At 36.2% G+C, this 25,880-nt stretch overlaps 1 protein-coding gene across 1 annotated transcript in view; it reads left to right on the top strand.

The window, feature by feature from the left end:
• The window catches only part of LOC141915456 (cubilin-like), a 68,974-nt gene extending 47,962 nt beyond the window's left edge, over positions 1-21,012 (top strand). Inside the window, exons 5-17 of the mRNA XM_074806995.1 lie at positions 6,113-6,327; positions 7,270-7,477; positions 7,960-8,219; positions 9,588-9,626; positions 11,874-12,060; positions 12,772-12,971; positions 13,247-13,442; positions 14,012-14,229; positions 14,718-14,885; positions 15,083-15,194; positions 15,286-15,359; positions 15,581-15,694; positions 18,510-21,012. Coding sequence (XP_074663096.1) covers positions 6,113-6,327; positions 7,270-7,477; positions 7,960-8,219; positions 9,588-9,626; positions 11,874-12,060; positions 12,772-12,971; positions 13,247-13,442; positions 14,012-14,229; positions 14,718-14,885; positions 15,083-15,194; positions 15,286-15,359; positions 15,581-15,694; positions 18,510-18,742 — 2,224 coding nt within the window. The 3' untranslated portion in view covers positions 18,743-21,012. The remainder of the gene's footprint in view (positions 1-6,112; positions 6,328-7,269; positions 7,478-7,959; positions 8,220-9,587; positions 9,627-11,873; positions 12,061-12,771; positions 12,972-13,246; positions 13,443-14,011; positions 14,230-14,717; positions 14,886-15,082; positions 15,195-15,285; positions 15,360-15,580; positions 15,695-18,509) is intronic.
• The last annotated feature ends 4,868 nt before the right edge of the window (positions 21,013-25,880 follow it).

The following is a 25,880-nucleotide window of genomic DNA, read 5'->3' on the forward strand; positions in this document are numbered from 1 at the left end:
TCGTAAAACGTGATTTGTAACGAAATCACTTTAAATCCTCTCATGAAAATATAGGTCGTATTTCATGTTAAATCACCGTAAACGCCTATATAAGTACGAACGCGACTCGTTTTTAAATCGCAATTTAATATCAACTGAATTCATATTTCATGAACATCGCATTAAAATTGTTCAAATATTGTATCATAATTATATTAGAATGCGGTTAGAGAGGTTTCAATGATGGATCTGTATCTGTCAACTGTCAACTGATACAATCTGTTTCAGATCGACTCATCACACACGGAATCTGCCCTCACGTAATTTATTGCGTGTCACTTCTCTTTTCCAATTTTAATCGCAGATATTTATTCAGATATACATACCAGGTTGAAATAAACCATTCGTTACTTATAGTAATAGTGCTGAGATTGATATATCTGCCTCATATATGAAGCATTTAGAACTTAAAAATGAAAATACTCTCCATAAAAATCAAATATAAATGACATTTCGCTGTTTCTGAGCTCGGTTTTCATATGTTTCCAGTTATTCAACTATTGACAAAGAATATTTCCTTGTTCTTACAATTGTACAGAGTTGAGAACATGTAACCCGATTGTTAGTTCGGGGGCAGTCCTCGCTCAACGCATTGCTCGAAACTCTTACAGCCTAAAACACCTCATATATCCATCATATCCTTATCGAGGCTTGCCTCTACGGATGTCCATTTATTTACAAATCAATTGCAAACACGACTAAAACTTGATCAATTCCTTGTTCATTTTCTAGAACAACGTTATTCCATTTACCTTGTGTAAACAGTGGGACCGTGCTGGCTGCGTCACTACTCTTCAAACCCGCAGATATCGCCGTTAATATGATTACATATTCTGACTGTGACATCAATCATTTATTGAGCCCTAGTGTTAGTTTATAAATATGAAAACGTGACGAAACTTTTAAATATGACTGTGCATTTAATGAAAATCTGACTGGCTGAAATTTATCTGTGTGTCTCAGGGGATGAGGTAGATCACATCTCTTTAATCCCACCGGAACATAGGCCTGTATCTTTAGAAAGTGAGGTCTAAGCCGTGATCACATCACTATTTTTGACCTACGCGGAGGACTAATCATTCTCACTGCTGCCCGATGAGTCGGTGCCTAATAAGTCTAGAAGAAATACAATATCTGCGTAAGATGAATATATGAGAGTAATCCATTAATGATTCTATCGAAGATGAAAAGTTCTTGAATAGAAATGTAAATATACATATTTGAGCAATGTTTCAGCTGAATGTTTGAAAACCCGGATCAAAATATTGTGTAAGAAATGCTGATTCTGATGAAAATGATTCACCTCACTTGCCACAGCATCATTTTTAAGGCAGTTTACTAATCAGTGAGTGAATGCATTCGTTTATCGAGTTTGGGCTAAATGTTGGCCGGGCCAGTTTGACCTGGGCTAAATCATTTCTGTTTGATCACGGCTTTCATTGCTGTAGTTTTTAACGAGATGAACGTGGTTCCGCGTGATAAACCCTGATATGACCGGAGATGAATCTGATCATTCTGTGAGGTCTAATTAACTAATATAGTACTGAATCAAACATCAAACATCAATGACACGTATTCTGTTAATGAATTTGATATTCCGTCAGTTTGGGATTAATCACGTAAATTTTCATGATAAAATGACCAGTGAATGACCCTCTTCATTCTTTGTATCTCGCTTTGTCGCGATATTTTACCTTTACAGATTCTTGCAAGATACAATTTCAAGGTGGGTGTGTCTAAACACGAGTTACATTAGATTGTGCACTTATCCTACACAGAACATACACCACACAACAATAGAACTGTCTTTTTTACTGAAGTGTTATCACAGAGTGTTTGATATTTAGTTTTAGATGTGGTAGGTGTCTATAGAATGAGCCGGTCACGCAGTACACCGTGTCAGTACACTCATTAAAATCCTCCTGAAACTGTTTGATGTTTGCGTTGAAAGCGGTTCAAGAGATTCGTTTGAAAATCTGTTGTCTTTTTTTCTCGACGATTCATGACAACTCGTCGTTGCACGCTTTATATCTATAGCGAAGCTTTGGGAATTGATAGAAATATGAAGTATATAGATTTACGACAAAAAACAGCTAAAGTTACCTGAGTTGTAGGTGAAAGTTTGCTGCATTCTGCGGTATGTTTTTTTTTTTTTCGAAAGAGATGGAGAGAGAGGAAGGTAATTCTATATGGGATATATCGAGTTTCTAGTCAATGTAATCAAGGAGGTAGAAAGACATTCTTTCTTATTCTGCCAGTAGATGGTTTGATATTGCACTTGAGAATGAGTGAGAGAGAAGCACTGCAGCTTAGTCGGTTTATGTTTATTTTATGATAAGATGTTGTTGGATTTTGTCACGTTGGTTTGTATGTTAAAGGGTTTCAGATTTATCTTCGTGCGTGAGTTAGTTCACTCCATCCAAACAGTTGACTGATATTGTGTACATATTTGTTAAAACTGATTGAATTAGTTGGGTGAATATGAAGGGTGTTACTGAGGGTCTTACCTCCCTTGATTATCTTGCATATTTTGATATGTTCTTGAAAACAATTTCTACATGTTATAGTTTGTTTGTTAAAACGTTTTGTGTGAATTGAGTAAATTTGTGAAGCTGATGTTTAGTGTATTTGTTACAAACCTACCAGGCAGGAGCGCACCAAGGGATTTGATTTTTGAAAACGGAAATCAAAATACAGATATAGCTGGACGTTCAATCCATACAGAATTTTATATAAATATTCAGAACTTTTGGTTTAAGTTTATACAAACATCTGAGCCTGAACTTACAAGTGACTGATTTGGGTTTGTTTTTAAATGTACTGACTTGACCTATCCTAGCTCGTCTCTCGGTGTTTGACAAAAAATGATGATTAATGAATAATTTGCCCTCCGATCCATTACCTTCATCTGTACCTGTTTTTATGAAGTTGTTTCGAATCATCATCGGGAGAACTTTGTAAAAAACTAACATTAGATGTCATCATCATCGTCGTCGTGGTCGGTATTATTACTGTCGATGTATTATCAGCGACGATTCTGAGATATAACTCGCTTAAAACATGACGGTTACAACAACGAACTACTGGTAAATTGTCACAAATTGATGTTTTACGATTAAATAACGACACATGAACTGATTGCATCTACGTCGTTCACAACAGTTCACTGGAAGAAACCGAGACGAGACGAGGACGACGCGCGACGAAGATAATACCGTTTTAGCTTGTATTAAGTAAACGCTGATTTTTAGCATGCGGTTAATGTTGGTAAAGCTACGATCTGAGAAAGTAAAAAGCTTTATTGATTCTGTGATGTTAGTGTCAATTGTAAGGGATGAACGAGTAGGACTCAAAATTGCTGTTTCGGATGAAATTCATCAATTTACCCCATTGGCATTCAGTTGATGGCCGTGGCATAGCAACAAAAACTCTTTAAGTTGACACAATCTCCATATATCCATTTACGGATATATAAAGTCAAACATTGCTGTACAGTTATAGAGGATAGAGACGCGAGATTGTGAGTCACAGGAGATTTTTAAAACATTGTAAACTGTTCACACACGACCAAACAGGAAAATATATGAATATTGATTCTATGGGTAAAAAACGCTCGGAGCTCGATTTTAGAGTTCCACAGTTTACCTCAGAGAACCACTTTAGAACCCAGTTCCACAGAGAACCACTTTAGGACCCAGTTCCACAGTTTACCTCACAATTCCACAGTTCATAGAGAACTATGGAACTGGGTCCTGGACGTTGCTATAACAGGTTCATGGTTTCCCGATGTTTTGTACGAGTTGAACCCTCGTTTTACACCTCATATATCTGGAATTTTAATTAGATTGCCCTTTTTTCTGCCCTCCCCCTTGGCGGATGCTTTTAAGCGGATAATTGAGTATTATCGCATTAGTTTTGTGGATTTGTGAAGATGTTTTTCTAGTATTTTGTCCTCAGCTGTATTCTGCGTATGGTCTGTATATCTATCTATTAGTTACTCGTAGGGGAATCATTACTGTTTTAACTAGCAACTCTCTTCTCTCTCAGCTATTTCTGCTGCTTGTTAGTAATTAGCCAATTGGCTTTTACCTGATAAATTCCCCATCTGTACTTGTATAATGATCATATACAACACTAATAACACGCTATAATTCACCAGATGACTCAACTTTTCATACTGTGTCTATTTGTTTCATTCGGATTCATCATCACGAACAATGAGATTATACTTGTAAAACAATTGAAAATGAACTGTAGTTTTTACTCCAAAAACTTTGGAACTGACTCCGAGAAAGAAACATTTGAGTCTGTGTTTATAGACCGGGCATCACTTCACATATACGTCTATATATTATACTGAACTCGGTCCTTATAATTAGCGCTTCTAACCTTCATTCGACCTTTTATTTCATCTTAGTCGCTTTTAATGATTTATCATTTGAATTTCGACGTTAAAAAGTTGTTAAAATAATCGTAGGTCACAATGAAATGAACACGATCTTATGTTCTATGTACATAAACGAAATCTTTGAAATCAAATCATCTTTATTGATCTACAATATGTTAGAATTATATATGTGTCTTGCACATACAAACAATAATTTACTAAAAACTGTGAGAATGAATCACAAACTTAAAGATACAAGATTCATATCTATAGTTAGGACCTAAAGTGATAAGAAAATGTTCCATTAAATCATAAACTTCATCATCAAAACTCATTTTATTCTTCATTTATAGCATTTGCAACTTTTTACACGTGATCTTTAAAGTTTTATTCCGATATCTACGATAAAATAATGTTATGTTTCAATAAAGACATAAAATAGTAAAATATATAATTGATATGAATTATTTTATTTGCAGACTAGCATCCTTCGCACGTCCTCACAGCCCAGTCAGGTTTGCTCTCTTCTATCTATGCATAGATCTGTCTGCACAGCATGTTCGCTATTTATGATACGTAACTTATTTTCAGCGAGTATACATCGAAAACATTCACCAAAAAGCTTTAAAAAACAAACCTGCTCTGATTTACAGTTTAATGAAATTCACTAATTGTTTTTGAGATAATGAAGTTAATATCTCGGACTAAAAAGATATTTTGTTTGAATTTAATTGAAAAGTTGATATTGAATGATAATAATGAAATGCATGATTTTGATGAAATTTATAATTGAATCAGGCTGATTTTGCTCTCCTAAAATGAATGTAATAAGTGTTTGATGCTTTCTATATTTTTTCCACAATGTGGGCAATAACTGTGCATTATTTATGTATGAAAATGCGACTGTTTTTGTTGTGTTGTCATTCATGATTTAATAGATTATCCATCCATTTATTCTCTTACAGTTCAATCGATATCATTTTCCTCAATTTTATTTCATCCGATGTTTCTGTTCAGATGTTTCATCATCAATGTTTCTTGATTTCAGAATATACGCTTATATTTCATATAGCACATATATTTTCTGCATGGTAATTTTCCAGTCAAACTTGCTTAGGTCATCATCAGATAAGTCATTACTTGTCCCAATTTGTATTGCCAATTCCATTTACTACGTGTAAGTCGTCATTGAGATAAGTCTTCAACGTAATGATTGTCACAACTACCTCAACTAGAGCGAGTTTGACTACTTGTTAATACCAAACTCTGATATAATAATGTATCAGATAATGCAAACCTCGAATTTGGTCAGAAATACGTAAATTCTCATCAATTTCATAATAACAAACTCTCAGTTATAAGGTACAGATTTTTAGTAGCCCTAAAATTTGTTACAACAAGGTTCCACGGTTTATGGAACTATCGGTTATAACAGGGAGGTGGTTATAAGAACAGATTTTAAGGTGCCCTGAAGTTCGTTATAACAAGGTTCCACTGTATATGGAACTAATGGTTATAACAGGGAAGTGGTTATAACGAACAGATTTTCAGGTGCCCTGAAGTTCGTTGTAACATGGTTTCACTGTATATAAAACTATCGGTTATAAGTACAGATTTTCTGTTGCTCTGAAGTTCGTCTGTTCACTGTTTATTCTTGTTTTCGCTGATTTTCGTCGGTTGTTTCAGGTGTGAAGATGATTATATAGATGTATATACTCAGGCTAGCCGTCCTGATCAGAACATTCTCGACATGCCACTACAAGGACGATACTGCGGAGACGATCTGGAGAATTTACCGAGCTTGTTCGTATCGGAGAAACAGACTCTACTCATCGGTTTCTATACCGACAAAGAAGATACGGATAAAGGCTTCAGAGGAAATTATGCCTTTGAACCGAATGGTGAGTCTGTAAGTCGAGAGTCTGATGCTACAGTAGATGATGAGGCAATCACCGGGGTTCAGTATTGTGTTTGATCCGTCATCTATCGAGTAGTACTTGTGACAAATTCAATATCATTATTTTTGATGGACAACAATTTTTATGTTCTTTGATTTGTAACGCAAACACATGAAAGAGTGAAAAAAGCCATCACGAAGTTATCAAACTAACAGTGCCCGATGAAACCACTCCTTGTGACATCGGTAAACTTTTCCAATCGCAGAATTCTGTTGTTTTTGTCGCCTTTCCAACTAAATCCCGAGCAAAACGTTTTCCCAGATGAAACCATTCATTCAGGCTCCAGTTTTAGAACGGCATCCGTTATATCGATGCCAAAATTCTATCAACGCGAGGCAAAAATCTAGATCAAAAATCTCGATTGCGGTATTCTAGTATTCTGCCCACTCCCTCCATGAAAGGTTAAGGGAAATCAAAGCTGACAAACTTGCGTGTCATATTTTTTATGGCTCCACACGTTGGGCGACGCTGATAGCTTTTAATCATTTGTTTCCTGGTTTCAGTTTTACGGGCGATTGCATAATTATCCATGACATGAAGCAATTAGTTCGTGTAATTCCAATTTTATGCTCCCGGCAAAATGTGTTCTACAAGCCAAATGTTCCACTTTACCTCGTCTCTCGGTCGGTTATTGCTACCAGAGCTGCGCGTAATATAACGGTTAAACTGTAGTTGGACCGACTGGCAATGAATGATATTTCCGTCGGCGAATTTTCTCACAATTTCCCACTTGTCGTATCATATTCATGCTGCACTTGGTAAAATATACATTCCTTTAGCCGCGACTACGGCGCGATATGTCATAATATATCATCATATATCATAATGTAGAACGTGGTTGCAAGAATTTTATTAACTTGTTTTTACTTGTCTGATATTTTATAGATTTGTTTGATATGGGTACGGTAGCACCTGATGAGAAATGCGGTTTTACTGTATATAGCAGTAATAGGCCTCAAGGTTTTATAATGTCTCCGACGTTTCCCGGAATCTATCCCGATAATACGTTCTGTTATTATAAATTGCTCGGAGAACCTGGCCAGCGTATCAAATTAGAATTCAAAGCATTTGATCTCTTCAGCGGCGGAGAACAGTAAGTTTATATATATATCACAATCCCGTCCCACAGATTAACACTTTAGAATTGATAATGAATGGAGTCAAACTGTAACAATCCGGGATCTTGAGTCCAGTGTTTAAATTCAAAGCTGCAGTCACGCACTCGCAGATGTTTGGCCCCAAGTCTTGACCAGATCTGAGTCAAATTTGGCCCGTGCTTTATTAGAGAGCACATTTAGAAGTAAATCATTCATTCTTTACTAAATAGTGGCAAGCAAGTTGAGCCACATTTAGCCCATGTCAAACTGGTACGGACCTATTGGGCACCAATGTGAGTGGTTGGCATTGGCTTCATCTACCAAATTTTGCGTGGGTCTAAAACACTTGCGTGATCGCGACTTAAACTGACATCTGTGGATCCTAGAATCAATGTAACGATTCCATGGAATCGACTCTGTGAATTCTGGTCCAGTAAAGACAGATATTCAATATTTCAATTATTGTTCTATATTTCAGTTGTCCATTTGATTACGTGAAGGTTTACGACGGTTATACACGTGAGGCTGAACCGATCGGAACTTACTGCGGCAAGCATGAAATGTTGACGTTATATTCAACAAACGAAGCGTTACGTATTGAATTTGTTACGAAAAGCGGTCGAGTGAAACCGACTAAAAAACCGTATAAAACGTACTGGGAATTACACCCGGATTACGAGATAGAACGAAGAGGTTTTAAAGCCAAATATACATTTAGTGATAAATATGTTAAATTAGGTGAGTTATTAGTCGTATAGAACCCAGGGCCCAGTTCTACAGTTGTGAGTTTAGATTTCACTCTTCAGTTCAATCTCATTGAAAATGAACTAATTTCAACTCAAGGAGTGAACTCCTACTCACAACGGTGGAACTGGTTCATGAACTGTGGAACTGGATCCTGAGTTCAGAGTTAACTCTAAACTTACAACTGGGGAACTGGATCAAAAGTTCAGAGTTAACTCAATCTTACAACAGTGGAACTGGCTCATGAACTGTGAAACTGGATCAAAGGGAAACCACAAATAGGTTCAATGATGCAGGTCTGTTTTACGATAGAGAACAGACTTCGCTACTTCGAACACTTGGTCCGTTTTAAATTGAAACAGGACTAGATTTAGAGTGTTCTAAATAACGTAGTATGAACGCGACTTATAGTTATCAGTAAAGATGGAAGGAAGTTGGTAGTTAGTTAATCGTTTCAACATTTCTGCTGATTGCATGCGTTTCATGACACAATTTAATTCACCGAGTGGAATTTGAATTCCCTCTTGCCATCATTTTGTCGCGTTTAACTCGTGACAATCAGTCAGTGAAATTGCTCTTCAGAGAGAGTTGCATTTTAAGGCACGCAGCAGCAGCATCAGTTGAAATGAGAAATTTTCAATCTACCTCTCATCGCCGGTCGGCGGCCGCCAAGGCAGACGTCAGGCGTAAGTGTTTTGTAAACGTAACCGCATTTAAAGTGATTGGCGTCGTCAATGAATTTAAATTTGACACGTCGCTTTATGAGAAAAATGTTCGTAATTAATTCTATTATTGTGAAACTTCCCACAATTTGTCGATTAGTCCAGACTGACAACCGCAGCAATAACATCAATGTCGTGAGCCGCGTTCACTTTCGCCAGTTGGTCCATTCTAATTTGACCTAAACCTGGAACTGACCAAATTAGAATGGTCCGAATAAATGCTGTGCGTTCATGCAATTTAAATCAAATGCTATCAGTGGTCCAGCAAGACACAACGCTGTGAGTGACAGACAAGTTACTATTCACTCCAGTGGTCCATTCTAAAATTTAGAATCGCTCTTTTTGGTTTGTCTAAATTGGTATCTTCTAAAATAGAATGAATTTTTCACTAGTTTGAATGCTTAGTCAGTTCTGGATTTGAACGGATTAAATTCAGAACACTCTAAACGACGTATGAAATCTCTGTTTAACTTGTTATGATTTGATGTGAAATATTACAATCCTCTACACGAGCGATACACGCAGTGGTTACATTGATAAAATCATGAAGCCAATTCTAATCAATGTCTATCAATGTGCGCTGGTAAACACCGTCGTGTCACCGGAATTCTTACGACAAAATTAAATTCTTCGATTTCAGATTACATCAAAAGACGAGGTACCCACATTCGCGGAACAGGTAATACGCAATTCTTTATATTCGATACTTGGATTTTTAATTAATCATTTCGTAGACAATGTTCGCAGAATGACCAGGAAATCCTTTATAATCCATCGGATTAAAGTCTTCACGGGTTTTTTACATATTCCGCGTCGTCGATAATTTCTTATCAAAATTGATTTATCTACATTAATGTTACAGAGTAAAGGCAAAGATGATATCAATATATATAAAGATATATATAATATATAATATAAAATAATATAATATGAAATATATTATTTTGAAATATATTATATAATTATTTATATATAATATAAATATAATTATTATTTTATATATTATATATAATATATAAAATATATATTATATATATTATATGTATTATATATATAATATAATAATGTAAAAATATATAATAAAGTCAAAATATATTTATAGACAGAAAGTAACAACATGATTAAGACTCTGCTTCGAGATGAAAAATTTGTTTCATCACATATTGGAAACTGATATTCATCATTTCGTGGCTCGGTATCAACAGAGATTTTAGTCGACTATCAATATTTGATGTAACCGTTAATCTCATAGGTTTAAACATCTGAGCTGATTCGTAATTAATGTCGAGCCGTTTGAAGTGGTTTACTGATGTGAATATTGTCGCTGATCACAAGCAGGATATTACACCTTACACACCATCACTCCTCAATACACCAGTCAGTTTGATACTGCTCGTTCGTTCGTAGAAATACTCTTTTTGGCTGATCTTATTTTGACGATATCAAAGCTAGTTGTTCTTTTAGACGGCAGATGTGACTACGACTATTTTGAGAGTAGTTTCTACCCTTTAAGAACTTGACTACAAAAAAAATATCAAAATGCTCTCGAGACTAGTTCACTTTTATTTGATGATTATTTTTCATATCAAATTACTCTCAATTTTGGTGAAAACTACTACAATTAGAGATATCAGGTTGTCTGGTTTGCGAACAGATAAATACTATGATTAGAATTAATTTTAGTTTTAGCTGTCACTATGTCAGCAATCTACTGGTTCAAGTTCAAATAACTATTGAGTAACACTGATCCCTTAGCTTTTTATAGTAAGAGACATCTACAACGACTTGATGATATGAAATTTCACTACAATGTCAAAAATCTTAACTGCACTATTTCACTTTTTGAATAGTTGTTGGTAGGTGGGAGCGTTGGTTGAATACCAGTATCAGATTATGTGGTAGTGATATTTCATATGACTACATACAAACAATGAGTAAAACAGTCAAAAAATTCTACCAGTGTTTGGTTTAAAAGTTTTAGTTTCTTTCCAAAGTCTTACTCATAAATTCAACATTGAAACGGTAGATAGAGTTACGTTATGGATCAGTTTTCAGCGTTGCACGTGGAGTGGGGATTTGTTTGAACAATCATACACCTCCGTATTCGTAATCCTCGCCTAATAATTCAGTTATATGCACACGATGTAGTAAACGCAAATCACTCTCAGCTCGTAAAGCCTCCTCCTTACAACTTGATGTAGTTTTATATCGAGTTAGAAACCATTTGAGTCGCGAACGTAATAATGAAATTTGAGAACGTTTCATTTAAAAGACGGAAATTAAGTTGTGACAGGCACTTATGGAAATGCGCACATGCATTTTCTTGCCGATAACCTCTTTTAGCGATGTGGAGAATTGTGTGAATGATTTTGGCTGGTAATTGAGTCCAATGATTCTCAGTTATTGAAAAACACTTTACTCTATATGATATGTACCATACATGTATACATAAGAAATGATCATTTTTATGGAAAAACTCAATAATGACGAATGTATGCAATTTAGACGATAGTCTCGTAAAAATCTCCTAGAATGTATCTGGCATGTAGTAATTGATCCATAAAGTGGCATTTTCAATTTCTGCTTGAATCCTTACATAGCTAGTTCTGCGTTATACAGCAGTCTCTACGTTGAGTTTTTCTCAAGAGATTTTCTATTTTTCAATTGTCAGTGACACTGCTGTAAACGCTTCACTATTTTAATTGATACAAATACATTACTTTAGAAAAAAACTGTTACGAAACTGTTTTACACATTTCTAGCTGTCTGGTACTATGTATTATTTAAGGGGTGCTATGCGAGTCAATGTGCTATGTCATCAATATTGGCATTTCAAAATAACAACTACAATCATGAATATTAGCGTCCATGTTGTTTTTAAAGGGATCAATAAACTTTAAAGTTAGTTTTCTTGTTTATTTGATAGAATGTGACATGAGAGTATTGAGCACAGGAGAATCAAACGGTACTATTGTTAGTCCAAACTATCCAGCGCACTATCCACCTAACGTTACCTGTCATTATTTCATCGATGGTCGCTACGATAAAGAAAACCTAGAGAAAGTTTCGCTATCGTTCAAAACATTTCATATTCCACCGTATAGTAATAGCAAGTAAGTACCGTGAATCTAGTGTGTACGCTGATAGTAAGGAGGAATCTGAATCTATATAGAGAATCTCAAACTAATATAATGAGAAAGATTAAGTATGAAAAGTTTCTTGAAGTTGATAATTTGTTATGTCTTCATTATATCAGTTTGGAGTGCTCTTTATGTCATCACAATTGTTATCTTCATTGATGACATAAGGCAATCAACAGCAGTTGTAATTCAACTAACTTAATTCAACTTTGAAACATGAAAGCCCACCCAGGAACCAAATCTACTATTCTCGTTAGAATTTGACTCTATCGAAATGTGAATCTATGGTAAAACTGTTGTGAAACTGTCTTATTGAAAATATAAAACGACAAATGGCAGCTTTAATTCAACACCCAGAACCGGAGCGACAGTTTTGATTTCAGTTTGTCTCTCAGAGTACTATGCAACTGGACCCTGAAGCCTCTTCTATAAATATGATTCTCTACGTAGTACTTTGTAATTTATATCGTCAAAGATACCGAGTTTTCAACGGAATTATATAAAAATGTCGTCCTATGTTCCATCATTCCCGTTCTTTTCATCGACCGAGATAATGAATCTTGTTGCTAAGGAAACTTATCTCTTCTTGCGTCAGTTTCATGTTACTAATTGACGGATTTAACCGAATCATTGTTGTTGTTTTTTTGCTGTGAGTTTTAATTTTGCCGTTATCCTTTACTTCAGACCGTGCGATGGTGGGGCGAAGCTTTTAGCTTTTACAAAAGGCCAAATGGAAACGGATCCTAGCGACCTCCCTCCGCTGTGCGGTAATAGTCCACCTAAAAATATCACCACATCGAAACCACGGTTACTACTAGTTCTTGATACTCACAGTAACACTCCTACTGGAAAAGGCTTCGAAGCATTTTATGAATTCAAAATAGGTAAGAGATGGCATTCATTTTCAACTAACCGCCTCCTCCCTTAATGTATGGAATGTTCACAGGGAAAGTTGGACAAGTTTCGTCCCCGCTTGTCACTATGCAGGGGATGACCTCTCTGGTCACTTTGTAGGGGGGACCTCACCTGTCACTTTATAGGGGATGACCTCACTTGTCACTAGGCAGAGGTGACCTCATCACTAATTTTCATTGATTGCCCAATCAGTATGCTATATATAAACGCAAAATAACTTTGTTGACTCTTCTTCTATTTTTAGATTTTGATATTCCCGGTACTATGGTAACGCCGAGGGAATGTCATTTCTTGTATAAATCGAGTATATCGAAACGAGGCTCGTTCAATTCACCGCGGCAACCGTCGAGTTACCCGCCTGGTGTTAATTGTTTCTATGAGTTTATCGGTTTACCTGACGAACAAGTTCGCATCACATTCGACACGTTTAAACTTGCAGCGTAAGATAATATTCCATTCTATAAACAATAAGTTATCAGATATTCAGAGGGCCCGTCTTTATGGATGAAGGGTCAGTTACTCAAAAGTTGTTTAGAGTTAACTAGCGGACTTACACAATCCAGTTTCAAATGAAATGAATAATAATCCAGTTTCAATTGTCACTATGATATATATTCACCAGTTAACTCTAACTTTTTAGCAACTGGCTCCGGGTTCCACAGTTGTAGGTTAAGTTCTACAGTTCTTTGTTTGTATTTGACTCTCGACTTAAAACATGGGAACTTATCAGAGCTCAGAGTCGCTCAAATATTGGTAAAAGTTAACCAGTGGATAGTTCACATAGCGACATTTAAAACTCCTTGGTATTATTAATCTGACTTTTAAACAAAAGTTGAGAGCTACTGTTGTGCAACTGGCCTCTGGGTTAAGATTTCATGCAATTAAAAGTGAATAAAACTAACTCTTTAAGAGCTGAGGAACTGGGCTCGGAGGTTTAGGTTATTCTTTAGAATAGGCCTTACGCAAATACATAATCAATAATCAATCTATAATATTTTCTATTGAATAGAGGTGACTATGTGGAGGTGTACAATGTATTTGATTATAAAGTGAATGGTTCGAACTCGCAGATGATTCGACATTCGACCGGAACTCACGCACCGGGACCGATTCTATCCGAATATAACGTCAATCGTATGAAAGTTATATTCAAATCTGATCCAACTGCGGTAAACATGGGATTTTTAGCTCATTACGACTTTGTTCCAAAAGTCGTCCCATTTGCAGGTAAGACTTTCCTAAACTTAGACAAGTTGACTGAAAGCACTGGGCCCGGTTTCATAGACTGAGTATTAAAGTTATTCCTAGGGGTAAATCCTCAATCTGGGTAACAACCACCATAGTAACAATGAGAAACCATGGTTATAACAGACAAATTTCAAAATGTTCCCAGGGACTATTTTTCTTCCACATCTATGAAACCCAGCCCATGATTATAACTGACGAATTTCAGAATGTTCCCAGGGACTATTTTTCTTACACATCTATGAAACCCAGCCCTGGTGAACTCAATTTACTTTAAACACTGTTAATTGTCCTCCGTGCAATGGTGCTTCTACAGGTGAGATATGAGGTCTTACCCAATGTCCTAGAGCGAAAATGACTAGAATAGGGCATTCTGGCTGCAATTCTCTTCAGAGTATTCATCTGAATGTTATTATGAATTTTATATGAGAGTTGATATCTATATTTTCCTAACAACTGTACGTTTTCAGATTGTGGTAAGAATATTTCGAGCGGGTACGGAGGAGTTATTTATAGTCCCGGGTTTCCAAAGAAATATAACCTGACAGTCAGCTGTGATTGGTACATTTACCCAACAGCTCCTCAAAATGAAATACTTATTCAATATGTTGATTTCGACCTAGAGGGAGCTGGTAATGGTAAGATCGTTATTCTAAATCTCATTGATTGTGATTATCTGAAATGAAGTCATCAATTGACTCAATCAACTGAATCCAGAAACCTATTTTTCATGGTTAAATAAGAAATTCAATAGTTACAGATATATTATATATTTACCAAGTCCGACTTAGTGCGGGGCTGTTCAACTACACATATTGGGTTTTGATATTTACAGACTGCCAAAACGCTATTTTACAAATATATACGGGTGGCCCGCGTCCAACCAGTGAAATTTGTGGACAAGCAACCAACAAGATGGTAATATTGGCAAATTTCATAAGAATTAGGTAAGTATTGCTGAGTAATTGAATTAGGTTCTCAATTTGGTAGTGTTATTTCTATTTAATTTTTAAGTACCCATATGCGTTTGTTTTACAGATTTATAGTTGGTCCCAACTCAGTCGGAGATAAAGGTTTCAAAATAACATGGACTGAAATTATGAAAAATAAATGTAAGTTACTGAAAACTTGGATCCAGTTATCTATTATATAGTTCAACTAAAGTTTTGGGTAATGCTATACTCTGCCCACCACTGTACTGTTGTCTTCTTATTACGATTCAATTTTGATAGTGGGTATCCTTGCTATAAATCTATTTTGACTACAATCTTGGTTAGTATTCATCTGATATGTATATATATATATATTTGGTGTTGTTGTTTTTGTTTTCCAGTACCCTGTGATGGTTTCCAATGTTTGATATCTAAATATTGCATTGCCAAACATTTAGAATGTAACGACTACCCGAACTGCGGTGGATCTGATGACTCGGATGAAACTGTTTCTTGTAAGTATTCGCTCACAAATGCGCGTTTAATATTTCAACACTTATTAAACTATTATTCTACATTCATTTAATGTTTTATCACTATTTAAATGTATAAAATTATCTTCTCTTTCGATATATTTAGCACTGCTCTCTCTATCTATCTCTATCTCTGTATGATCATATACAATTGTATATTTCACAGTGTCGTTTGTCACTGGTTTTCAAGAGAACTCTTTAACTTCATATGAAATTTAAACAATTTTTCATCCTACCTTTGATAGAGCCGAGAACCTAATTTCATTCTCTTGTAAAGATATAAAATCATTTATACACCATTTACTACTTCACGGCTGTAGGCTTTAAATAGTCACCGATGTGCTGAACCCAAAAACGCTTCTTTTCGTTCTTTTGTATTTTCTACTTTATCTCTCATATTTTCTTTTATTTGTTGTCTGATATACAGGTGGTGAGTAATACATACTAGGAGGTAACCGTTGTGCTACCATCTAACCCTTAACCCTAACTGTGCTGACATTATTACATTTGCCTCCTACACCGAATGATATGATCTGACTATTGCTAACTTATCAACCATATACCGGTACCGTATATATATATTTTTTGAAGGCGTTCGATGATGTATTAGCTGCATTCGCGCTACATCATCATTCTACATATGAACGGACCAAGTTTAGAATTCACTACGAAAAGTCTGTTCTAAATTGGTCAAGGTCCATTCTATCTCGGACCAGACTAAAGCTTTGTGTGCGAACAGAAACTTTGCTTTAATTTCGTATCAATCACGAAGTTGCGTCTAAGCTGGACCAGTGATAACAGTTGATTTAATGAGCAGAATTGATTTGGTCTGTTCTAAATTGGTCCGTTCCAGGTACAAGCAAAATTAGAATGGTCTAAGTAATGAAAGTGTGAACTCATTAAGTGCTGTTTTGACCGGAAAGCAATATCGAAAGGCACTGGCGAAGGTTTTATCATCGGGTCAATCTGATAGATAATCTGATCGTTCAGATACTGTAGTTGTATCAATCATGCGATCGATCGATCGAAGTGAACATATGTGTATGCCGCGTTTATCAGATCAATTCTGTTGAATGTTTGAACTATTTGAAACTGCTTTGAAATGAGATCGTATAAACCACTGATATTCTATTAATATTAATATTAGTGCCAGTCTCCACGTTGTTGTTGGATTAGGAGTGTTTTATTTCAAATGGGTGCTGGAAGCAAATGTCGTTGTGTCTTGTTGTGTTTTGTTGGCTGCAGCAAGCCGCTATATTTTGTTAGATCCTATCCGTGTAGAATTTAGCACTTGAGAGAAATATCATGAAGCCTGCGATTTCATAGACACGGGTGAAGACTTCACCCGTGACGAAATTACTATGATATTTATTGCCTGAATAATGAGTTGTCTCTAAGGATCCCTCTGTCTATGAAACCAGCGCCTGGTTTCACCACAGTAAAAAAGTTTACCTGCAACTCTTAAATTAGATTGATAAATCAATTTAATAGTTAGACTGTTGTGTGAAACTGGTCCTGGGAATGCAGGAAATCATATATATATACATATATAGCATGAGGTCTAGGCCTACTCTGACTGCTACACTGCAAATGGGAATTATATATCCTAAGCAATTGTTGAAGTTAGTTTCCAATTGAAAAAAGATGTTTCGTAATGGCTCGTAGCATAAAAATCCTATATTAGTTTTACTTTCGGAACTTCAACTGTTCCTTTACTGTTTTGGAGCAGTCATATTCATATGACAATAACAGACAGAGTCGTGTCGATGGTCAAACGCAATAACCTCTCCAGCACTAACAATGACGTCACATGGCTTCATTCAAAAACTGCATGCTAAGTAAGAGCACTATGAATTGCATGATTAATCTATATATCTATAAAGAGTTTATTACTGCTGAAATTTGTGAAGTGAATAAAGACAGTAGCATGTAAAACGTATGAGGGTGTAATATAGTTCTCACATAGTTCACGTAAAGTTGATCACTGATTAGTTCATGTTAATCACTACACATGTCATTACATCATCAATCTCTCTCTTCTCCTTGTTTATTGTTGTTTACAGTAATCATGGATATCATATATAGCACCATAGCATGATAGAACAATCATTTTGAGATAAACTGAGCATGCTACTTTACAGGCCTCCATCGAGACCATAAGACGAATCTTGGGTTTTTTAATAGATTTTGTCGTGTAGATGAAGGCTGATGATTGTTAGTTGAATTATATGCATGTTAGATAATGATTAAAGTGATATATGATCCATTGTTTTTGGTGTCACACAAAGTCTTTTAAGAACCAGTATTCATTAACTAAGAGGTGAACTTCGGTTGACTTATCAATCAATGGATTTAGTGAAACCGAATGACAATGCGTCCAAAAAAATACTGAACTGCGCCATTGAGCATGGTCCCTGTAGTTCAGACCTAGTTCCAAGATGGGCGCCATATTGCTGACCACTACAGTCAAAAGTATGAAAACAGAAGTTCACCCTGAATCCAGGTGTAAAGTTGTCAGGCGCGGATCCAGGGGTGTGAGTGGTACGTGACCTGACAAACCATTTCTGTGAAATATTGTATCTGAGATATATAGGAGTAAATTCAAAAGAATACACTCATATTTTCTATATCTCCTGTTGTAAACAACTCCTGGATCCCAAATAACTTTGCTCCTGCATTACTCGTAAGTTGTTTCCTCCTAACACTGATCGTGTCTGGATCTACACCTGCTAGGTTCACAATGAAAATATTTTGATTTCACTCGCTGATCGTTGTTCAATTTTTATTTTTATTTCAGGTCCGAAACCACCGGCGTATAACATTCTACACATAGCGTTGGGGGTCGCAATTACTTTATTCTTGCTCATCGTGCTTCTCGTTTGTATGTTCCATCGGCGACAAAAATCGAAAAAGAAACGTAAAGCGGACGAATCGGATATTCGTTTTATGATCGATCAGGGTCACTGTAGCAGTCGGACTACCGACCGTATGATTAATCGCGAAACAATGCAAAAAATATCCATCGTATGACAAAGGGACTACGTTAGTTATAGCCCGTTACAACGTGACAGCACAACTGTGTAATTATGTTTTAATATAAATCATGAATCATGTGTATGTAAAGCGTGTTTCAAGTAATGTTACTGTTATGGTGCTAACTATTTGTACTTATATGTCATTGATGATAAACTCAAGAAAACAGCGTGACGCGCGTCATCGGTTCAATAGTCATGGAGTCACCGAACTGAGACTCCCTGATTTAGTACAGCAGCCGCAGCAGCAGCAGCAGCAATGTTGATATCATCATCATCATCATCATCATCAGAAAAAAGTAATTGTCTGAGAATAGTTGTTAAACCCGGCAGGTAGGATAGTAGAACTGGTTGTACAGTTCTCGGCTAATATTCAACTAGAGTTGAATAATGAACTCATTTGGACTTGGATGTTAACTCTAACTCACGACCATAGAATTGGCCTTAGTTTCACAGAAAGGCTTAACTGGTAAACTGATTCCAAATTAACTGATTTGATGGAGTAAAATCAAATGAAAAGTTAATTCTCTTAACGAAACTGGATCCTGGGTTCTACTCAAAAAACGTTAAATATTTGACCTGTCAGATTAATCAGAGTCCATTTAAACCTAAACCACAATCTCTCGAAGAATGTAGTTGATAGACAAGGTTTAAATTGTGTGGATGTTAGGTTTTATATTAGGTAGATAATTCATGAATGGTTTTACAGTATTTTATTCGTGGTAGGTATAAGAAACACCTTCAGATAACATGACCTCCTAAAATCGCAGCAGCATCAATAGGTCGAATTAATAGAACGATTATTACCATAATTTTTTGCATTTAGTTAGTCTGTTTTTGGTGAGATTAAAACCAAAAGGTTTTTGCTACTTTTGGTAGGTTTTTTATTCTGTCATCATGAACTTTTTTAAGAAAATGTTTACGAAGATATAAACTATTCAGGAGGATAAGGTCAGATCTGAGGGAATGTAAAACCTCATGGAAAAAGGAAGGTTTATTGTTCATGCAACTGCCATCTATGTATACATGGACGAATAATGTGATTAATGAATATTTTTAATTTGTGTTGAATTATTATGAAACTCTTGTGATGGTTTTAAATTTGCGTGTTATTCCATGACAATGAATATGTGTTGATATCGTTTCTTTCGTAGAACGCCTGTGCTCTATTTATAGTTTATTGAAGATGAACTGTTAAACTGTCTATGAAACGATTTGAATTTTATCTCCGTATAAATCTATAATCATAAAACATTTAATAATAAAGAAAAAAAATGAATTCATCTGTAGAAATTGTAAATATGTATCGCGGTTTTGTGCATTTTGTACATAACTTCCATTTCAAACTTGATATAAAAAAATGAGAGTCTGAAAGATGTAAAAGCCAGTATTTCAGCAGACATTTTGTAAATAAACCCGAATCATGAACTGAATACGATGCCCACATAAAAAGGTTTATTTTGGTGAGGTTTCAATCATCTCAAATTAAAACCGGCTTTTTTATTACCTTATGAATACATTTCTACTCTTGAGAACATTAAATAGGTATGGTTTTAGTCACCAGTGTTTGGCTTATTGTCTGTTTTGCATGAATGTGATCTAATAGTTGATTATTTGGTGCTGTTGTATTGGAATGAATGCTATTGCCCCCAATGATGTTGAAAAATTGTACATTTATGTTTTACATGGAAATATATTTGAACTTAGTATTAATGAAATAATAGCTGGTAGGTTTTTAGAATAAAGTGTATCAGACCACTTGATTCAGTGGAGTGATAGAACTATACTTCAATTCTGTAATTAAATTGTGTCCGGATGAAATAGCTTTTAGCTTTTATTCATCTGATACAGTGTGAATTGACCCTCACTTGCCACTGGAGGAAGGGTGGTGACTTACTTGCCACTAATTGAAGGGTACTGACTTGCAGCTGGGCGTGGGTTGACCCTTACTTGCCACAGGATGGACATCACTCATTATTATCCACTTTAGGCTGAATATTTAAATTCTTCCAGACGGCTCAACACTCAAGTAGTCTCAGTTTACGTTTAATTGTCGTGTCCTTTATTACTATTACGCGTGAATAGGGTTTTTACGAAATAGAAAATTTATGATTTTAGTCACTGTTGATAACAACTAAAGATGAAAATGTTAGTTGATCACAAATCAAACAATGTTTATATTTTTGTTGAAATGAATTGATGTCAAATATTACATAATACTGATAATATATTATGTTTAAGATATGAATGAAAAATAAAACTGAGCAGGGCTGCATCCAACTGATGTCATCTTTCTTTTTGTTTTTTATTTTAAGATTTTTAAGATTTGTTTCACATCAAAGTATATTCATGGGGGAGTACATCTAGATACCACATATTGTTGAAAAATAAAAGACTTCCTTCTTTCCTTCTCGCTGTGGTTAAATTTTGTAAGTAGTACAAAGTAATAGGCCTATTAGTATAGTACAGGCTTATGAGCTAGGTATCTGTATGGGACTGTGTTAGTTTGTTGTGAATCCAAGCATTGAATTAATCTTATTGTGTTGTCATTTGAACTGCCGTGTGGTGAAATCCCTGATACAAATGCCTCGACCATTCGACCGCGACCCGGTGAGATCTGAGCATTGAAAATATCCCACCGTGAAATTAAACCTTAGACAGGACACTGACTAGTTCTGCCGCTGATTGGTTTCTCTTATAAATCCGATGTGATCGCCATCTATTGGGATTTCCTTTGAACTATCAACTCTAGACTCAACTTTCCAAATTTAGTTTAGTTCTGGAAAATTCCAATAGATGGCAGAATCAGATTTAATCACGATCGCGAAATAAATATCTATTTGAATATCTTTATTACATGTAATATATCAACGCAAAGAAAAGCTGCATAGAGAATAAACACACGACAATTTCATCCAAATAGACCAGAAATATATAAACAAAGCAGAAAATGGAATGTTATTCACAATGGACACATGAGGAATAGAATATCTACCGATGAGATTTCATGAGGTATCATCAGTATACATCGTAGTTCAAATATACACGAATATTACATACACCGAATTGCTAAGAAACAGGTTCCAGTTTCACAGTTGTTCTCCGTTGAAATAAATAGAAATGAACAAGATTTCAACTCGGGTTTCGAACTTAACCGATAACTGTGAGTCCATGACCCAGTCTTGATGAGGAAATATTGGATACAAACAAATTTCTTAAGCATCTGTTCATTACTGACCATTAATTTATCACTGCAACTATCATCAGTTAAGAGTTGACTCCATTGTCAACCAATTGATAATAACAATAATAATTCAACTCTATTGTCGACTTTCAAAGAAAACCGTAGATCCGAGTCCCATTTTATAAGATCTAAATCAGAAACATTTACCGTATCTTAAGAGAGTTTGGTATTGATGAATAATTATGAATTATAAATACATAATATGTCATAGAAAGCGAGTTCCTCTCCCACCTCTGACTCTCTCAATCTTTCCATGGTTGACAAAATTATCTATAATCGATTACACAATTAACCAAGGATAGAAATATAGCTAATATTGAAAGCAAGGGAAAATATTTTAGCCTAGCGCAGATAGGATTACCTGACATCTGAGTGACACAAAGCTTATATCGCTGCAACCACTAAAAACTCATTGAAATTCATATCTTCATTCTAGATCGATCGGAACTACTATTGCATACACGGATAAGCATTAAAAACTAAAAAGTTCTCTAAAACCTTTGCTAGGGGTATCAAATCTTCACTCAACATAATCCCTTCTTGCCGAAAATCCTCGGGCAGCAGAATTCTACAGATCTAATACAGCACATTTTGAAATGGTTGAATTGATGGCAAAGAGGGAAATTTTTTGGCACTAATTAACAGTTTAAACATTCATTATCAGACATATTTCATATTTGGTTTTAAGATTGATTGTACACTCAGCGGTATCTTTTTCAAATAAACCAAAAATTCTATTCGTGGTAACTTTTTCCTAAATGTCACGATCTAATTTATATACAGTCTTACATCTTATAAAACTATCAGAGAGAATTAAATTCCTATGGACGTTTCAGATCAAGAATGCGTTAGACATGGAATACATGCACAGTACATAGTATCAGGAATACAACTATAGACAGAGTCCGAAGACATTTTAACAAATACACCAAATAAATGCAATGAAAAAAAAGCTTGCGATATGAAGAAGTTCGATATAATATTAGTAAATGAAATGTAAGAAAAGCTGAACATGAAGAGCCAAATTAGAACATAATTCTTTTTCAAACTTACAGTAGAGTGCGCAACAGGTACGGTAGGTCCTACTGATCCTGCTCCTAACTCAGGGTCCGATCTAAGGAATGAAAGCCACTTGCCAGGGGGCAAGCATATCCGAAATTTTGCTTGCCCCTCCAAAAGCTACTTGCCCTACAGAGGCAGTCCAATTGGTGGCACTATGATTCCTTTTCTGAAAAATCTTCCATTTTATCGCGAAAACGAAATGCGTTAAGAAATCCGTTGTATCGAATGGGAAAAAAAGCTTTGTGACATAAAATTGCACTAGCCCGGGGGACAAATGATAATACATACTTGCCCTGATGAGAATATACTTGTCCCGGGCAATCGGACAAGTGCTTAGATCGGACCGTGTAACTGAGCAGGTACTGATCACTCCAGCACACTCAGCAGGTACTGATCCCTCCATAAACTGAGCAGGTACTGATCCCTCCACAAACTGAGCAGGTACTGATCACTCCAGCACACTGAGCAGGTACTGATCACTCCACCACACTCAGCAGGTACTGATCCCTCCACAAACTGAGCAGGTACTGATCCCTCCACAAACTGAGCAGGTACTGATCCCTCCACAAACTGAGCAGGTACTGATCCCTCCACAAACTGAGCAGGTACTGATCCCTCCACAAACTGAGCAGGTACTGATCACTCCACCGCACTCACAGCAGGTACTGATCCCTCCACAAACTGAGCAGGTACTGATCCCTCCACAAACTGAGCAGGTACTGATCACTCCACCACACTCAGCAGGTACTGATCACTCCACAAACTGAGCAGGTACTGATCACTCCAGCACACTCACAGCAGGTACTGATCACTCCAGCACACTCAGCAGGTACTGATCCCTCCACAAACTGAGCAGGTACTGATCCCTCCACAAACTGAGCAGGTACTGATCCCTCCACAAACTGAGCAGGTACTGATCACTCCACAAACTGAGCAGGTACTGATCCCTCCACAAACTGAGCAGGTACTGATCCCTCCACAAACTGAGCAGGTACTGATCCCTCCACAAACTGAGCAGGTACTGATCACTCCACCACACTCACAGCAGGTACTGATCCCTCCACAAACTGAGCAGGTACTGATCACTCCACCACACTCAGCAGGTACTGATCCCTCCACAAACTGAGCAGGTACTGATCCCTCCACAAACTGAGCAGGTACTGATCCCTCCACAAACTGAGCAGGTACTGATCACTCCACAAACTGAGCAGGTACTGATCCCTCCACAAACTGAGCAGGTACTGATCCCTCCACAAACTGAGCAGGTACTGATCCCTCCACAAACTGAGCAGGTACTGATCACTCCACAAACTGAGCAGGTACTGATCACTCCACCACACTCAGCAGGTACTGATCCCTCCACAAACTGAGCAGGTACTGATCCCTCCACAAACTGAGCAGGTACTGATCACTCCACAAACTGAGCAGGTACTGATCCCTCCACAAACTGAGCAGGTACTGATCACTCCACCACACTCACAGCAGGTACTGATCACTCCACAAACTGAGCAGGTACTGATCCCTCCACAAACTGAGCAGGTACTGATCACTCCACCACACTCAGCAGGTACTGATCACTCCACAAACTGAGCAGGTACTGATCACTCCAGCACTCACAGCAGGTACTGATCCCTCCACAAACTGAGCAGGTACTGATCACTCCAGCACACTCACAGCAGGTACCACTGAAATGTTCTATTTCTCTATGAAACAAATTTTCATCACAGTGTTTGATTAATATGGTGGAAATCATTTAAATTCTAACCCAGCGAAGCACATTCTACTGTCTATTATATTAGTCTATTATATCTTTGATTCATTTAGTGCTAAAAACTATTTACATTCTGAACAAAAATCCTTTAATAAAATGACTAATACGATGTACAAATTAGTTCTACTATTTGTTGTTGTATAAATAATTCTTCATAAGTTAGATTATGAATTGTGATATAATCCCACATGTATTCAAGTGATATAAATTTTTGCATCTTGAATATTTTGGTGTTAAAGCAAATTTTTTTGAAAAACAATAAACATAGCACATATTTTTAGCTAAAAGCCTGCGCTTATCAAAATAACCACATAATTCAGTAAATTACATTTGTTTCTAATAGGGGATCATTCATTTATTACGTACGCATGAAATTTGAAATTTTCAACCCCCCTCCCCCTCTGTATGCAAAATCGGCCATTTTTTCATATACATTAAGCATTACAGTACGCAACTGCACAGACCCCTCCCCCCTCCCCTTATGCGTACGTTATAAATGAATGACCTCTAGGCAAATGTTGAATGAACTTCTGATTCAAATATTACCCCTATTTTAGGAGGATGCAAACAAACTGCACGATGCATTACTACTCTAGACTGGTATCAGGATAAAAAATACAGCATTTTTTGATAAATGAAACTAACATAATTATTGCTTATATATTGATATGTACATCAGTAGTTTTATGCTTGTTTTCACAGTCCGACTGACCACGTCCTAAATTCAAAGACTTTTTACGAGTATTTCAAAAGATTTTGAAAATGAACATCAACAGATTAAGGATGTGGTGAATTTTGAATTTTTTGTGAAAAAAACTGTATCATTTCAATATTCAAAAGACTTTCACCAACGGTTCAGTGTCAATGTTCTTAGACAGGAATATGATAGAAATTTGAACAATGATCTATCGAAACGAACAAGGAGAACATGTTTAGACTGTTATTTGAGCAGTTTAGAATACATTATACTCACAAAAATCTCCAGATTTGGTAACAATAAAACACAGCAATATTACACAACATATACCCCCCCCCCCAAAAAAAAAAATACACCCCATT

The sequence above is a fragment of the Tubulanus polymorphus genome, chromosome 1 (genome assembly GCF_964204645.1).
Source record: "Tubulanus polymorphus chromosome 1, tnTubPoly1.2, whole genome shotgun sequence".
In the NCBI taxonomy this organism is placed as follows: domain Eukaryota; kingdom Metazoa; phylum Nemertea; class Palaeonemertea; order Tubulaniformes; family Tubulanidae; genus Tubulanus; species Tubulanus polymorphus.